A 19,048-nucleotide genomic window follows, 5' to 3' on the forward strand; every position below is an offset into this window, starting at 1 on the left:
TGCTTCCATGCTTTATCCAGTCTGCAAGTGAACCTTTCAAGTTTCTACTAAAACTGGTAACAAAAGGGGACAGATGATATGTATTTTTGAATACACTACTTTTGAAAATTTAATTGTGCCTTTTTGCATGAATGACATAATTTTCCCTCAACTAATACTGTCCTATGAATTATATCATTAACAAAATCGTTTTCATTACAAAGAACACTAAAATAGCTGCTAAGAGAGACAAAAACAATGTCATGCAATTCATTAAAACATAATAACATTAGAGATTAATTATTATGAATATAAACTGAAAATTAAATTTCTTGCATACTGCATATTGGAAATGTGCTCCTAGGTTTAAGGGGTCAAATAAATGACAATGGATTCATGAAGGTCTGTAAACAATGGGGTGTGAAACGGTACAGAATTTACCTTGAAGTAGAGGAATACTTCTGCTGCATAAATAAAGATACATTCAGGAAAGAAACAAATTGTTAGGCTGAATGTCCAAAGGCTTTCAAGAAAAAAAAAAACAGTGACAAAAAATATTTCCAGACACACTTTTTCTTTTCAAAGTGCAATTTAAAATATTTTCACTCATCATGTATAAGATGCTATCAACCCCACAATGCCAATGTAAAATATGAAATTCTGATTTGTACGGCAGTATGGCTGTATTGCCAGCTTTGTGTTGAACAACAGTGCAATTTTATGTTGAAACTCCAAAGATATTCCAACATTTTACTGACAGATGAATAAAGATCTAGCCAAGAATGAGGGATCTGTGAAGATCAGGTCACAGATGTCATGTACCACATTGGTTCAACAAATGGTAGATTACTCCAAGAAACACAACTCACACACACTGCAAACTGAGACAGGAACTTGGGATGACATAGCCAGGCTGCCCTCTCGTCTGGATCTCGGCTAAGTACAGAGTATGTTGTAAAGTCATGGTTACAGTTTCTAGAACTGTTCAGCTGAAACACAGTGTCTTGACAGACAGTGCATAACCCTCTGCTTCCAAAGGGCAGCCTTTGGTTTGGGAGGAACACCCATTCTCCTGCCTCTCTCCACATACTCCTGTCTGAGGGAAGTCCATGACCCTGTGACAGCCAAAGGCATCATTTCATGGCTGCTTTTCACAGGTGAAGATCTCTCCCATCTAGACTGGAGAACAAAGAGTAGTCAGCTATGGTCCTTCCCCTCTCACTGCCCATATGCAGGAGCAGCTGTAGGATCTGGATCTCCTTTTGCTAACTGTGAGTTCATACTGAGAATTGGCAATTTCCATCTTGACACTCTCGCAAAGGCACCAGAGCTCCATGTCACTGCGTGTCTTGTGGGTCCATTCCAAATACAGTAGGTGGACACAGAGCACTGAGACATTTCTTAGGCACAACAACCTCTGCAGAAATCTGGGCCATCCAGAAAAAGCAGTGAACTGGCAGACATGCTGTTCTTTGATGAACTAAACATGCATTCTGCCTCCTTCTTGTGTGCTGCCATTCAGGTAATGTCATATCAACTTACACTCCAAACTGCTTTGTGCAGGGACATTGAGAGAACAATTTAATCAAATATGATTTGAAACCATCTGACATGAGATTTGATCTGATGATGTAAAATGTGGTAGCCTGTTACTTGTCCATAAAGAGCTCCATTTATTTTGATTATGAATAAATCATAACGCAGTATTTTGTTTCCCAGATACACATGGTATTTACTAACTGTAGCCACTTTCACAAGACTATTGCAACTCATACTTTGGGATTTCTGGGTTTAAGCTTTAAGGTATATAGCAATACTGGCTTCTACAAAAACACAAAGCTTAACCCACTCAGACAGGAGCATCTATTTCTGCCCTAAGCTTTCAGCCTGATTTTCAGAACATTCAATAGCTACAACCCTAGCATTGCTTGTGGCAGCAGACACACTCTGTATCTTCCAAAGTCAAGCAGAAACGTTTTTTGGTCTACTGCTTGAAATTATTAATATACAGTTACTTTGAATATTTAATTTCAGCTCCAGCATTAGATTATTGGGGCCCTTTAAGCTAACAGAATCTACACATTCAAATAATCATATCTATGCAAATGGAAAACTGATTTAATGTTTTAAAATATATGCTGAACCTTGCATTACTGTGAAAGCCTGGCAATGGCAGCCTTGTTTGCAAATCACCTTAGGCAGTGTCATGCCAGAACAAGTACAATTCTTGGGATTTTTAAGGAAGGTTTTTCCCATCATTGCTGCTGTCTCAAATTCACTGAGGGCTGAAGCAAGAATTTAAGTTCTTTTGAAAGTATAATTATACAATACAAGGTGACCTTCCAACATACTTTGATATTTCATCACAATGAAGTGTTATTAGTTCATCTTTCAGCCTCCTATCCATCTCACCATCATGACTACAACAGGATGCCAACTCCACGTTAGGCATCACTACAATAATGAAATTTGCCTCATGAATTTTGGCTTGAGGTTCAATTAGAATATTGGATGGATGATTGGGGAAACAGATTCATCTAATCAGCAACTGCACAAAGCTCTCATTTCACATTTTGGCACTAGTTACTCTTTTGTAATGATTTGACAGCTCTGCAAGTCACATAAAAACTTTCACGTCAAGACACTTAAAGATTCCTAAAGGTGGACATCAGCTTTCCCACCACTTTTGAATGGAGAACACTCAGCAGCCACAGAAAAATAAAATTTCACCTTTGTTCTTGGTATCTTTCACTTGACTCATACACCCACTCACTCCCTGAGGTTTATTTATGCAAGCTTGATCCAGAAGTTCTTTCTTGAGCATATGTTCTCCTCTCTGCGATCATAATTTGTGTAAGACTGGTTAAACTTTGGAGCCTGATTTTGTATAATTCCTTCTTTTTTTCTTCAGAAAAGGCATGGAGCTGGGTTTGCATCCTGTGGCAGGGGATGTGAGTCTGCCCTCTGGCTTCAAAAAACACCTAAAATCTGTGAGTACATGTATCTCAGGAAAGAGGGACATTCCCATGGATGAAAGAACTATCCATGGGGATGTACTTGCCTTTTTTGTGGTTCCTCAATCCTCTCAAACATCCCTGACTTTGCTTGCTATAAAATCCACGCTCTGAAGGCTCCAACACCATTGTTGTTATGGAACACACACCAAGTAGGGAAGATAGGACAAGAAGATTTGGAGTGCACCTGTGACATTTAATTTCCCTGTTTGCTCAAGGGGTCTCAGATGGTTCCCATGTTTGTTGGTTGTTGCTTCTTTGATTTTTCAGGGCAACAGAGCAAAGAAACATGCAAGTATCCATCTTGCTTGGCTATTCCTCCTCCTGGCTTTGAAGTGAGGCCATTATCCACTGCCTCTGGAGTGATACCCACTGTATGGAGGAAAAGCCTTTCGGTGTGTGCCAGAATGCCCTTAGCAGATAGGAAGATATGATGGAGGCACTGTGTTGCTTACACTGTCCTGCTAAAAGAAACCCCTCCTGAGCCAATAAGCAAGTACCTTAGCTCCTCAGGTACAAAATGTGCAGCTGCACGATTTGGATATTAGCTATGAGTCCGCATTGTGAAAGCAGAAGCACAGGAACACTCTCTGAACATGAAGAATTGTTTTTTTTTACTGTGGGGGTGACCAAGCACTGGCTCAAAGAGGTAGTGGACCCTCCCACCTTGGAGATATTCAAAAGCCATCTGAAGATGGTCCTGGACAACCAGTTCTAGGTGATCCTGCCTGGGCTTGGACCAGATGATATACCCAGAGGTCCTTCCAATCTCAACCATTCTGTGATTCTGTGACAGTACAGAAATAAAAATACCAATCACAACGTAAGGTTGCAATGGAAAAGCTACAAATCCTGAAATGTTACCATCTGCTTATAGTTTAAAAGGGCTTGCACCATTAATTTTCTGGTCAAAAGGCTCCCATGCTTATATACAGCTGAACAAACTAGTTTTAACCATTTACTAACTTTAGGCTCTTTTTCTCTTGTTCATGCCTTAGCTCAGCTTTTGCTCATGCCGACTTTCACTTTCACTGAATATTCTTTCTATCTGAACTGGATATTACTGTCTGAAAAGTTGAGTTCTTTATTTCATAGACATTGTGCTTCATGTCTGCACTACTCAGTAAAAACTGAGATATAAACATTTCCTAAGCAAGTCTCCACGAAAGAATTTTCCCTAGTGCAACTCTACAGACATGCCAAAGCAATTTTTAAAGTATTGTATACAATGACAATGCAATGACATGCAAGAGATAAATGAGTTTTAACTGTAAGCCAGCCACATTACTTCTAGATTTTATTTTCAGACTTTGGTCTACAAAGCAAAGAGAATCTAAAGCTTTTCATATGGAAAGTTAGAATTTTCATAAAGATTGGAATTAAAGAAACTGATAAGCACTGTTCTAGGCAAATATATAATGCAGACATCTATAATGCAGACACAAAGAAAAAACCCGATAAAACCATCTGCATCGCAGCACAGGAAAAGACTTCTGCAGGTTTCTTGACAGTGACTGACATTTTTAACTAATTAGTGACATTCTGATTGGAAACTATCTTTCCATTTCTGACACTGGTAAAATGGACACATGGAAGAAAGGTCACGTGAAGAAAGAATGTATTGATGAATGAAAAAAGGTAAGAAATTCACTTTCTAACCAAAACATATAATTGAGCTCTCATGACAGCTCTGGAATTGCCAATACAAGGGCTTCCAAAACCAGACAAGCCTAGTATCTTTCCAGATATGGAAGAAATAACATACAAAATAGCTACCTAGATTCTTTCTGCTAGTCCATTCACTCATTGTGACAACAGAAGTTAGGAATTCCATCCCCTTCCTTGTTATCACAGAAAAAGGATAAGGATAATCTCTTAATTACTAACTTGAATATATACAATATTCTTAGTGAAAAGCCTGAATATTGGTGATCCATGCGTACTCAGGAAGTCCTACAAGAACTCCCTAAAATGAGAAGAACATCATGGGTGGAAAGGGTACAACTTAATATTTGGGCAAGCGGGGCTTAGGCACTCTGGTTGAGAAGATGCTGAGAAGTTGTTTTGGGAAGAAGAGCAGTGAATTCAGAGTATGTAACTGCAGCTTTGAAGGCATTATACAAAATGAGGGAGGTGTTTAAAGTCCGTCATTATTTGACATAGTGAAGAAAAAAATGTAAAGAGAATGGTATAATGAGGGTACATGGAAGTTGTACATGAAATTTTAGAATCTGATTGTGTTGTAGCAGTTAAGTCTAAGGAGTTTGTATGTCTGAGTGTGTAAGAGCAATGAAGTGATGGTGAAGAATCTAAAAAAGCTACAGCCAAGTAACATTTGCCAAGGAATCCTGCATCATGCCATGGGAAACCTGCCAAACTATATAGTCAGAGATATATTAAAAGGATGGGATGGGTTTTTTCTTTTCATATTACAAAATGTGAATAGCTAGTAAATAATTTTGTCAGAATCTTAGTTACTTGTTATGAAGAAAATATTTTCATTTTAAGGATTAAAGCCATACATGACCTAAAACTGAAATTATGAGATGACTAGAAATAACACGATCTGGACTGTCCTGTGGAAACCTTTATTCAGAGGGATTATTTCTGAGCTGATTCCTAACCACTCTTGTTGCTACCACTGTTTCTCTTTGACAAATTGCCTGCACAAGTCTGTACTACAGGTATGCAAAGAGAAAGTAAAGCAAAAAAAAAGAAAAAAAAGTATCACCATTTAAAGACGAAGATCACTGGCCTTCTGGCATGTAAGATGAATAAGGTGCAATATGAAACTTTAGTCTGAAAACAGGCTATGCTGACAAGATTTCACACTCTGGACAGTTACTCACTTCCAGTCAAAAGTGACTTGCTCAGCTGTTGTGTAATTCAGAGTTCTCATTTTAAACCTAACATTTTCTTGTACTTCTCTCTCTCCTTTCCCTTTAATAGTATCTCTGTGTGGGTGGGTGCCAGACACTGCATAGGAAGAAGTTACTTCATGTAGAGGTTATTATACTTGATCATAAATTGCTCAAAACTTTTACAAAACTTATCTTCTCTCCCCCAGTATGTAAGAAAGATGACACAGATAAACATTACGACTGATGAAATACTTTTCAGCTAAAATCTGACAGAAACCAGATCAGCCATCTTGAGTTTCTCATTTTAGCCTTTAAAAGCCCAATTTCTTTCATTCAAAAATCTATCATCCTTCAAGTTTGATAGTATCACAATTGTGAATAAGAGCTCTAAGATAAGCCTATGTCAGTACTGAACTATTATTAGAACCAGATCTAATGCATCAAAACCTACAACAATTATTACTTTTCCTGGAGTTTCTCATGTCACCCAGTACACAGAAGCAGATAAAAAAAAGTGTTAGTTTTGCAAACTTCCAGTTCTGTAGTGTGTTGAATTTGCTCCCTATTGCAATTCAAAATGAAGCAAACTAATTCTAGGACTAAAGATAATATTCTGACCCCCAAATGTACATCTGGTCTAGTTCATAAGAAACATATGGGGTCTCTTTCTTGAAGAAGCAAACCAAGAGTTTTCAGAGCTGGGTGCAGATACAAGCCAGCAAGCTGGGAAGGACCCAACTTCAGATGTTCCCTTTCCATGCATACCTGAAAGGGAAATGTTAATAAAAGGGAAGCCAAACAGAGGCACCATGTACAGCTTTATGACCAAAGCAGGGCCAGCCTACTGTGTAGAGTGAAGTTTATCCAATATACATAATGATCTCCCTAAGTCAGAGAAAATATAGCCATCTTCAAAGCCTCCTTAAAAATGGCAAAGGACATCATTTTCTGGGTGCTTAAAATTTGATTGGTACCTTTCAGATAAGTATAGTCCCAGCTGGCCTTGGAACAGAATGATGGGCCTTGTTCCCCACCAATGACATAAAAGGGAGCTTTTCCACAGACATCAATGACCCCAGGTTCAAGCCAACTGAGATCTGCTTTCAAGCCTCTATTAAGAAATAAAAATCATGCTTCAAGAGGAGGATACATAGATTATATATATGTGTACACATATATACCCACACATATAAAGTTCCCAAAAGCAAGATAAGTGTAGATACGATCTTTGACCAGAAAAAGCTGTAACATAGGCAGATCTCATCTGTTCCTGGGCAGAACTGCTTCAGAACTCATCACTGAACATTATTTTTTGAAACAGAAGAGCCTTGATAGGTTGAACGTCCTTCACTTACTCTCTCATCACGCACGTCACAGTTCTCTTATCTGTGGACATTTGTTTCCCTGCAAGATTTGTAGGTTTTTTCACTAGGGCTTTAAGGGTTTGTTATCTCAGCTCAGGAAGCATGATATAATAGTGGCACCTTGAAAACTGTGGCAACGTTTGAAGCAAATTCTGTAAATACATACACAACTGACCTTGGAAAAAGGGAAGGGAAAAAAAAGTCTCTGCTCAGTGTGGAAAAAGAAGCATTCCTTTTGTTTTACTGACAGTTCTACCAGCAATAAGTAACTGTGTATTAAACACCCATCTCATCATTGTGTGCAGGTAAATTACATCTACTTGTCCATCACCAGTTTGAAATTTAATGACATAACTAAACTGCAGGCTTCTGCCTTTTGAAAGCAGCCTGAAAGAAATACTGATATGACACATACAATATGGTCATGGTCTTCCCATAATCACTTATTTAGTTTGATGCATTCTCTTCTCTTTCATGAACTTATTTCATATCCTCGTTTAAACATGCACTCTTTAAAACTGTCACATGGCTTTGCCCTTCTTGTGCAACTCAGTTGTGGGGTTTGAAGGCAATAACTGAGGTATGGATTAGATAAAGGCTGTCCTATGTGGAAGGGTAGGAGCCAAGAGGGCTCCTCACTCTCCTGTTCATTCAAACAAGCAATGGTGCAAATCAGTGTGCAGGACACTGTGCAGGCAGTGTGTGTTTGTGTGTGTGTGTTTGCGAACATCTAACCTCATGCCTGTGAACAAATTTGCCTATATTTTCCTTGAACAGATCTATATCCTCCCTCCAGAGCATGTCAGAGCTGTTTTTCATGACTTCTTTAACAAAACTTATAATTACGCCTCACTTAAAAATGTAGCAGACAGAACTCCAAAATGCCACATTTTAGCCAGATGGAAGATGCTCTTTAAATCCTGTATTTTGAAGAAATGGTTTTATAACACCAATATCACAGCAAAAGACCAAACTTCAAGGTAAGCAAGAGGAGTTTCAGTCTGTTCCTACTCTTTATCAATTAAATGAAATGAAAGCAGTCATCAAGTATCTACTCCTTTATCCTGTAAGAAATTTCACTGTGAAAATATTTTCAAATCACAGTTTTCAGAGATACAGAATTAATTAATTTTTTTGTAGTTCTACAATTTTTCTTGCACTGCCAAGATGACTTCAAGAAAGCTCATCTGTTGACATTTACCATATTTACTGGTGTAAAAACCCCTTTTAAAATGGGCTTTGCTCTGGAGTGCCTCTAATGCTGAACTAGTTTTAATCAAGGCGATGGATACAGAACAAGTTTTAAAGTCGGAGGCCCTCTCATTAAAATTCAATAATGTTCCACAAACTGGATATATTTTCATTCAGATTGCTTTCATGGTACAGCTTTAGGTTAAAAGGTTTTGTGCCATTAGGCTGACTTCTTTTTGAATAAATTCTTTTAAACCAAATGTCCAACCTTGTCACCATTCTTGTATCAGGTGAAAGACTATGCACACGTAACTACTGCCCAAAGGAAACTAACTCTTACCTACCTGGGGTTCCTCCTCACCAAAGGGAAAATAAAGTTACAACACATTCACCACTCTACACACTGGTTCATCTGCTCTCCCCAAAGATACTGAGTAAATTAACATCCAAGTATGAGTTCCCAGGTTTTCTTGGGCTTCATCTCTATCTTAGTAATGCTAAGCAATAAGCTTCACAGATGGAAGTTTACTCAATGGATAAAGAGCTTATACTCTAAACACTTAATACAAAATAATGTGAAAGGATAATGACACAAATGATGATTTATTTTCACCATTATGAGCAACATAGAAAATGGTACATCTATGTGATTAAATTACTAGTCTAACTTTGAAAAAAACCAACAGACCAACAGACTCTAGAAGTGGGAAGAGTAAGGCAAAAAAGCAAGTATCTGACTATAAGAGCATCAGAAAAATTCTGTAAGTCAATCTTTTTAGTCAGCTGCAGTAGTACAGTGACAGAGTGACAATGAGGTAATGGAGGCTGCACATAGGCACTGTGAGACTTCAGAAAAGGGAGCTTCAAGAGATGACAAATTTCCATGTTTGAAGGGAAATATAGAATTCAAAGACGTTCTCAAATCTAGAACATGAAATTCTCAATAGAGAATAAAATCTAACAAAAAATGATTTTTTTTCCCTTCTCAAAAACCATTAAAGGCTAAGAGGCAGAATCCTTGGGTTTTCTCTCCATCTGGGCTTCAGCTGCTCCTGTGGTATCAAGTTCATGTTTTGATCTGTGATCACTTCATTTGCTCCCATACTAGGTGTTAATGGCACCTGTTGCTCTAAGCCTCTCTAAGTTTTCAGATAAACTTGAAACATCAGAATTGTGCCCACCCACAACTAATTCGTCTCATCACCCTCGGCTGTAATAAAACACTTTTGGTCAGAAAAAATTCTGTCAATGGATTATAACCCTTCAGACAAGAAAGGCAGGGAAAACATTTCACTATTAAATGGCTAACTGTTATGTGAGCAGAGGTTAAATTTCAATTTCAACCTTCTTCCCCAGCTGCTGAGTCTGAGTGTCAAAAGACATGAAAGTGGATTAGAAGAATGGTGTGAAGAAAATACTTTAATTTTTAGCAGCTGTGCTGGCTTACAGTGAATTGATAAACACCTGCAGAAAAGCTTGAGATAAATATTTAAGGTAGAAAGTTATGCACAGCAACCATGCAAGGAAAACTGATACAGTTTTCAAAGGCCAGTTAAACTAGCTACAACTTTGCCCTAAGCAATACTTTGTCCCATGCAATACACTCTACTCAGGCCACAGAAGCTGTGAGATTTACATTCACTGGCCCATGACAGCGCACAGTAATCTGAGTTCACCTATTAGGAGCTCTCTGGTTATTTATCCTATTCAACTTCTAGAGATTTCATGTATGATTTTTTTTCCCCACTTGAATCCTGACCAAAAGAAAGAGTCAGTTAATTTTTATATTAAAGAGAAAACTGAAAACCTAACTCCCAGGTGACAACACTGCTCAGATGCCACCCTCCCCTCTGCAACTGCAGTACATTTTGTGCTGTAGATTTGTGTGTTACCAGGCTCCCCAAATTTCTTTTGCAACATTTTTTATGCTATTATCTCTGCTTTGCCCTTACTGAACCATAAGCCTTTTATTTTATCTGTGGCACAGCTCTATTGGTTTTTGACATCATCTTAATGGGAAAAGCACACAACTCCATCTTTACAAAAAGAACATTCCCTCAGTCTCTGAAATACTGAGCACATGCAGGCTCCTTGAATGACCCATATCTTGAACTCTTCTTTCCCCACAATTACCACAGTGTTCACCACCTCCATGTCCACTACAAAGAGTTCCTCAAGATCCACATGGAGATGGCTCTCATTTCCCAAATTAGGTTGGGAAGAAATCCCAACCTAATTTGTTCAGAATTAAAGAAAAAACAGAATCCTCTTCTGGAGCAAGTGAATAATCAAATAAAAGCCTCCTCCTGTGGTAAGCCATTTTATGCCTTGTTTTTCATACAGTTGTGGCTGGCATGTTTGCCAAAAATAAAGGGTTTGCTAAAAAGTCTAGACCCTCTTTAAACTCAGCTCGCACTTTCCAGCAAAACGCCCTCAAAATCAAAGTCTTAAAAGATCCAGGAGATGAGCATCACCTACCTCTCCTTTTGCATTACTTCACAGGAATGGAAAAATGATTCCAAGGCAGGAGAGAAGCAAGCAAGTCTGTTTCTCTGCTTGAGTGGGTAGGACACCCACCCAAAATATAGAATACATGACTCTGCACATGTACTCTTTCACTGCTAATGGTTTGATGAGATCTAGGTTTAACTGAGCACCTTCATTCTTACAGCAGCACAGTATGATTCATCACTGCCAAACAGGCTTAATTTAATAGCAACAGATAGAAACATTACACAAAGATCTCCTGCTGTGTATACTTCTTTAGATGCTGAAAGCTTGCCCCAAATTATTTGGATATAAAGAACACTTAAAAATTATTAAATTGTGTAGAACAGTGTGTATGCTGCACTGACATAATCATAAAACCTGTTTCATGGGCATAATCTAATAAAAAAGATCTGATAATTCAGTGTAGTTGGTGAAATTCTGGATGATATAGCTCATTGAGTTCTGTACCTTTAGGTAACTGATTCAGACTCAGTGAAAATCAATAGTAACTGAATCTTTGTGCCAATTTACTCCAGTTCAGTTGAATAAATGAGTGGAAATGAAGTAATCCCTTGGATGAAATCTGTATTTGACAAATGTCTATATTCCAGAAGCACTTACTACTGGCCAACTTCGATATGTTAGGAGAGAAGCTACGAATATGGAGAGTATTTAAGTAAAAGAAGAAATACTTTCTCAGAGTTTGTCTTAAGAGTTGCATCTGGATGGAATTCATTCAGTGCATCTATAAAAGGAAAGCAGAGCAGATTATGTATGAGTTTCTGGAAGAAGTCACATGGTTTGACCATGCCAGATGGAGGGTTCCTAAAGCACTGCAAAACGCAGCATGCCACAAGCACAAGGGAACAGCCAGGCAGGTCACATGCTGACACCCAGAGCCTGTCAGACCCTGGCTCTGTCTCCAGCAGCCAGCACACCATGGTGGCTCTGTCTCACATGGACTCATTTGCACAGGGCCAGCAGGTCAGGCAGAGCAAGCAAGCAGATGTAATGGCAGTGCCACAGGCTGTGTGCAAACACAAACCAGAAGCAAGGCAACAACACGTGCTTTCATATCACAAAGCAAACCATGGCTTCAAAGGAAGAAGCGCCAGGAATTGCTGTGGCTCAGGGTGAGCTGTATCCTGCCAACACCAGGCCCCTGATGGCAGTGGCAGCTCCAGCTACACGTGGGTAACACGTGATGGCACACACAGGCAGGAGAGGCTGTGGCCACCTCCCTTCCTCACCAAGTCAGGATCTATCTAGGTTTTGACATCTGCAATGCACAGACTGGCAAGTTCTCTGCAGAGGCCTCAGCCCTGCAATACAGATAAGCTTTTCCACAGAGACAGTGGGGAGCTGCCTTTGGGCACCATGATTTCCTTGGAGAAATTGCTTTTCAGAAATCTAAATATCAGACTTGCTTTCTCATTGACATTTTGAGGTCTTCTCTCACAGCCAGTTATTTACTTGGTAAAAAATAGTACAACGTCTCAGAAAGCTGTTATGTTTTGCCCTGCTATCCTTAGCTGTTTATAAACTTCAGAGATTGTCTGTTCCTTTAGGTTTGCTTTCCACTTCTCTCATGCACATTTATGGGGTTTTATTAGATATAAAAAACATTTAACAGCCTTGGTGACCAATACATATGGAGAAGTACTAGTCTGAAGTTGTTGAAAAACTCAAATATGAGACAGACTAGTCCTATATACTTCTCAACTAGTACATATTGTCTTTACAACTGACCAATGGTAGCTAATTATTAGACTTGTCTTCTGGACAATCAAACACAGAAAATTCAGTAAAGGCTGCCTGGATTCAAAATGTCTGACTAGACACTCAGTTTGGAAAAAAATCTCCCACACTGGGGAGCTCAGCAACATGAATCACAGTTAAAGTCTAGTCTTTTTCCCTCCTCTCCAGAGTGCACCAGTGTCCAGGAAAGGATCCCAGGAATTTAAATACCGTTTTGTAGCCATTTTCCTATGAAAGAGAAAAGTAAATAAAAACAATGTTTAGTTGTATTACGAGTCAAACGAAAGTACACAGAGGTTCCCCCAGCCAAACTCTAGGCAGAAAGCAAAGTCTCTCCCAGCCAAGTTCCTGCAGAGGGAAGCTGTGTGAAAGGGCCAGGAGACCCTTTCAAACAGAAAGTCTTTGGGCAGTGTACAGCTGGCTATCCCTCCTCAGGCTAGAGAGCAAGGGGCAGGGGTGACATTGCTCTGCTCCTCTCTGGCTGGTGGAGTGACTGCTAAAAACAGTCCCTAGCTGGGGATCCCACCAAAGCAGCCCTCAGGCTGCTTGGGCTTATTGCAGGTATGAACTTGTCTTGGAGATGCTCCAGAGGACACAAAGGTGTTCACAGCTACTGGCCAGAAACTGTTCCCAGCATAGCTCAGATCCAGATGTTTCTGCTGCCAGCTGCATTCCCAAATATCCATTGCAAACACTAGGATGTTAATACTAAGGACTTACATCATGACTGACGTGTTGTGGTCTTTCTCTTAACCTCAAGCTCTTTTCCTCTGACCTCTGGCAAGACTAATTCAGATTGTCACAGACTGGAATATTGAACCTCCCAGGAATGCATGTATTTTTAAGGACTATGTGTTCGGGGGGATTTCAGACTAGTGTTGTGCCCCCTGCAACGAAGAAGCTACAGAAGCTCTCCAGGAGGAGATCTCTCTCATGAGGTGCTACCTGGGCTGTGTGCAGGCACTGCCTGCCAGCCCAGAGCCACCCGGTCCCACTCCTGGTCCCTCGGCCACTGCCTTGCCTGACATGACCCCACACCTGAACCAAACAGCCAAATTAAACTTGCTCAGCTAGCACCATTTCTGTGGGGCTTTGTACCTCTGCCTCAGGGTTCCCTTCTGGGTTTTTGTCATGGCTAGTGGCAGTTTTTGGTTTCTATGGTTAATCAACGGTTTCCCTTACCAACAGATCTATTCCTCTGACTGAAAGTCTGGCACAGCTGGAAACTAGAAGCAAAACCACAAGTGAATGGCCTGGCACTGCCACCCATCTCCAACCACAAACCCATACAGTTACTGGATTTGACTAACGGCTATCAATCACCCCAACTGCAGACAAACAGATATCAGCTAGAAAAGGCTTGAGGAAAAATGTGAGCTAAAAACCAACATGGTAATTTTCTTTTAATGAGGTGATGCTGTCTTGGAAGTGCATTCATTTCTTACTCAATACTTATGGCATTACTCTGACTGTTTGCCCTTCTCTCTACTAAAGTGTGTTTGTCCTTTGCCTAAAGCAATGCAAGTTTTGCCTTGGAGGTAAGGTTAAACAGAAAACAATCCTCATTATCCAAAAACTGGAATAACATGAACAAGTGCAGTCTTCTTCTTCCTTTTATATTAAGTTTCCTTAAGTGTGGAGCAGAATGTTGCTGTTGTTCTATCAGACCACTAAGGTCACTAAGTTAAACTGTGGCTTGTGTCCATTCAACCTAAAAAATACCTGAAAAACATTTTCGTAGTAAGGTGGCCACTTATCTGCAGAGGAAGAAAAAATCCCAGTTTATTAGGTCTAGTTTGGAAAAATGATCAGCCTCCCACACACCCCTATGCACATGAATGGCAGAAGAATAAAGGATAAAAAGTGCAAAGCACAGAATTCTGAATGCTGACAAGATCTTTCTAAAGAGCAAACCTTCTCCCACTACAGTTGGTTGGGACTGTGGTGAACTTTTATGGCACTTGCAACTTAAATCATTCTTGTAACAAAATAAGATAATTTCCAAAAATGGCAGAAACAAACTCAGGCCAGAATTGTACAGTACTTTGGTTCAAAGGTTGCAAATTAAGCTGTGTAGCTTTACAGTTCTAAGCTGCAACATCCACCACTGCCTGTTAGAACAAAAGACAAAACAGAAAAAATATGTTGTTATTTTAGTTCTTTCAGCTACCAAGATCTAACTGTAAGCAAGCACACAAGTGAATGATTACACTTTGGAGTTCTTGGTCCACTAGATATGTTGGTTTAAGGTTCACTGGAAAACAGCAGATAATGTGATTGCAAAGTCTGTGTTTAAATTGCTGTGTGATAAAGGCACCAGTTCTCTCTTAAACCACATTTAAAATGTTTGGCAGTTTATATGGAAAACCTAACTTATAAGCAGCATTCATGGCTGTACTTATTCAGTTGCTTTTTGCCATGGCTCTACTGGTTTTATTATACCTTCCCTCCCAACAACCAGTTACACATCCTAATTTTTCTTTTCTTAACAGAGTCCTCTGCTTATCTCTCTAGTTTTCTCTTCTTTCCAACCTAAAGAACACTGAAAAATATTACAGATCTTTTCTTTGCTTTTGAAAGACATTTCAGAAATGTGCTGAAGATAAGAGAACACAGCATTAGAACAAAAAGCTAAGCAAAGAACTCAAAAGAGGTAGAAATTTTCCAAATGGAGGAATACAGGATCTACTAGGCAAAGCCAAATATTCCTACTGCTGCATAGCTACTGTGCCTACTTAAAACAGTGAGGACTAAATTATCAGATATGCTGAAGCACAGGAAAATAACTGACAAGGAATTAAGGTGCATCTGAAATGATACTGTGTCATAGAAATATGCCTCACAATTTGTTGCATGGCAGTATTCATATTTTAGAGGCTCTTTATCATCTTCAGAGCCTCTTTTCAGACTGTGTGAAAGAATGTGTTCCTGGTACTGTTCTTGTATGTGCAGAAAGGTAAAATAAAACTGAAGTTCTCACTACTATCAATCAGAGTTGTCTTTCTTTCTCACATTCAGTAACTCCAGGATTTCATCTGCAATATCCCTACACACAGAAAGAAGTTGAAATACCAGTGTGTTGACACTTCACAATGGCATGCAAATAAAGATAATTTTAAAAAGACAAGGAATATAATCCTTTCCTACAGAAATCAGGCTAAGTTTATCAACTGATTTCAGTTTAAGACAGTTCTGTTTATGGTGGTTTATATGAATATGTAGTCTCTCTGTCCTGCACCCATCCAAACCCAAGTGTCTGCAGTCACATCACTGATGCACCTGGACTGCAGCAGGAATATGTCCTATACTTAGAAAAACAAGCTCTGTATTCAATTGCAAAGTATTTAGCTGATAATATTTAGCTGATAATGTGAACTGAGGGCCATTTAGCACACAGAACAACCCCCTCGTTGGGTATGCATTTGCGAAGTTGCAGACTGATTATTCCTCAAGACCATTCAACAGCAAAACAACTCATCATAAGGAATGACTAAGCCAGATTATGTCAGGAGTAGAGGACACAGTACTTTTAAATTCCAAAGCAATTCTCTCCAATAGTAGCATTTCTGTGAACAATTTTCCCCAAAGCCCACTGTCCTCTTCACTTCAGTCTCCAGATGAAGAACACACTTAGCTCAATGAGAACCTGTGGCTCTCTGGCACATTGCCAGATAGATACCTTTTTTTTTTTTTTTTTTTTTTTTTTAAAGTGTAAGCTTAAAAGCCTGTATCTGTGAGAGATTAGCACCTACAGAAAGCTAATTCAAACCAAACGAGTGCACGATGAAACTGATGCTAGTTAGGACAGACTCAGGAAGAACCGGACTGCAGATCTCTCCTGAGAGAAAAGCTGCCTGCCCCACTCAAAGCACCAGGGAACTGCAGGCTCTGTTACAAGTTATCACTTTGTTGCCTCTGGTAACAAATGGGAACTGAACATCTTTTTCTGGATAAGGACATGCATACAGTAGCTCACACACTCATGGCTTGACTTCCTCTGTAGATACCTTTGTGTGCGTGTGTTTGTGTGTGTAGTATTTTGGCAGACATGTAACAATAATCATACTCCTAGAGTGGCTTTAATTCGGGCAAATTTAACTTATACATGCTCTTTTGCCTGTGTCATTTGTTGGATGAAGATGACCAAGTGGTTGCAGAAAGAAATAGCCAAGTGTAACCCTCGTGAAGCCCAGAAGACACTGTGAATTCCACCCTTAGCCTCAACTCTCAGCTGACAGTTCTTCCTAACTCCCACATATATTGCAACCCTTATTTTGACCAGAAGTCTCACAGTCCTGGGTTCATAACACAAATGAGGCAGGTGAAAGCTTGCCCAGCATCACAGAAAGAAGTGCAAGGAAGCTGGGGACAACACTACATAACACCCTCTCCTGCCTTGCCAGTTTCACTCTTTTACAGAGATTGCTTCGAGTGCTGTACTGTGCACATTAACAGAGAATAGCTTTGCCACTCTCTGTGGAACCCTGTCACACTGAATTTTTTCTGAACAATCCCTTTTGAAGTCAGGGTTAATTTCAATAATGATTTCGGTGAAGCCAAGACTTTACCGTATGATCCTGCTAAAAAGTTAGTCTTTTCACTCAACGGCAGAAGTTCAAACATCTCCATCCACCTTCAGGTTTTGGAGACAGCTTAAAAAAAAAGGTATTCTTGTTACACGTGGCTCTTTCTTTCTGCAACCACTTGATCATCTTCATCCCACAAAGCATTACCTGAAACTTCAACTGCAGAGCTGATGTGCTGCTCTTCCTTTGCTCACAAGTCAGGGAGAGGCAGAAGTGAGGGGCACATTCTGAGTGGGTCCTCCTTCTCAGAATCACAGGAACATTGGGATTGGAGGAGACCTTGAAGGTCATCCACTCCAACCACCAATCCAGCAGCACCATAATCACTCCTGAGCCATAGCCCCAAGTGCCACATCCATCTCTTGAACACTTTCAGAGACAGCGACTCCACTATGTACCTGGACAACGTATTCCAATGTCTGAGCAGTCCTGGACTGATTTTTTTTTTCTAATACCTAATCTGAACCTTCCCTGGCTCAGCCTACTGCCATTTCCTCTTGTTCTGTCACTTGAGACACGGCAGATGAGACTGACCACCTCACTACAATCTCCTTTGAGGCAGTTGTAGAGAGCATTGAGGTCCTGCCCCAAGTCTCCTTTTCTCCACAACAGCCCCAGTTCCCTTAGCTGCTTCTCATGGGACATGTTTTCTAGACTCTTCACCAGCTCCATTTCCCTTTTCTGGACACCCTCCAGCACCTCAATGTCCTTTCTGAAGTGAAGGACCCAGAATGGAACACAGCATTCAAGGTGTGATCGTACCAGTGCTGAGTACAGAGGGACAATCACTTCCTCAGTCCTGCTGGCCACACTCCTTTTATGGTCTCCTTTCACAAACCTATTCTACCACCTGGTTCTGTAGTTGACCCAGGAAAGTACATGCAATGGATCCGATGACTGCACTTCAAACTTTACTAATAACTTAAGGCTTGTTTAGAAAGGGGAATAAAGATTTACTATATTTTAGTGCTTTAGATTATCTACAACTACTCAATACCCTAAGACATTGTAGCTAAGAATGAATATGTGTACTGCTAGCTTTTTAAAACCTGATGTTCTGTGATTCTAGGCAGCCTGTAGGTCCCAAACCCAGTGTTCACATCACCAGAGTTTTGATATCATCACATCTGTATACATTATCTACAACAACAAAGTCCCAAGCTCATGCTTTTTCTACACATGATAACTCCTCTAATTGGACAAATTTATACCATTGAAAGATGACTTGTATGCCAATAGCTTCTTTCCCTGTGTCTGCTATTTGCGCCCACCAGGGAACTTGGCCCACCACAGGTATTTCAGTAGAGTCACACATCTCTTATCTGCTATTACAATTTTCAAGCACAGTTGGTAATGCAATAACTGTCTCACATATCTTAGGAGTTGACAGAGTAGGCTGAAAAATGAGACAACTGCTAAAACCATGATTTAATATTTAAAAATGAGTAAATAATAATAATAATATTCATGCCAATCTTGCAGCTTACGAATTTCTGGGACTGATGATTTTACCAAAAGCAGGCTGATTAAAACACCATGGAGCCAGTGCATGACCAGCCTCAGTAAGAAACCCATGTAAACAGAATTAATTCCCTGGATAGATGAAGCTTGTTGCACTGGGATAATATTGTTTAACTTTTAATTTGGGGAGGTGGAAAAGGGTGTTGGGAGAGGACTGTCTTTCCAGTTTTGGGTTTGAATTGGTGCCTGTAAACATGCAGTCACATAGCCACCCTCAAGTATGACTTCTTCAGCTTGACTAGGCTGTGAATATAACAGAGGCTACAAAAACTAATAGTCTCTTC

At 39.8% G+C, this 19,048-nt stretch overlaps 1 protein-coding gene across 4 annotated transcripts in view; it reads right to left on the minus strand.

Annotated features, from left to right (window-relative positions):
• Positions 1-19,048, minus strand: part of CDK6 (cyclin dependent kinase 6) — a 137,091-nt gene that overhangs the window by 19,520 nt on the left and 98,523 nt on the right. Inside the window, exon 6 of one of the 4 annotated variants that reach the window (XM_063151393.1) lies at positions 421-443. The exons of the other annotated variants lie outside the window; for them this stretch is intronic. Within the exon in view, the coding sequence (XP_063007463.1) occupies positions 421-443 (23 nt within the window). The remainder of the gene's footprint in view (positions 1-420; positions 444-19,048) is intronic. 4 annotated transcript variants of the gene reach the window in all.

The sequence above is a fragment of the Melospiza melodia genome, chromosome 1 (genome assembly GCF_035770615.1).
Source record: "Melospiza melodia melodia isolate bMelMel2 chromosome 1, bMelMel2.pri, whole genome shotgun sequence".
Classification (NCBI taxonomy): domain Eukaryota; kingdom Metazoa; phylum Chordata; class Aves; order Passeriformes; family Passerellidae; genus Melospiza; species Melospiza melodia.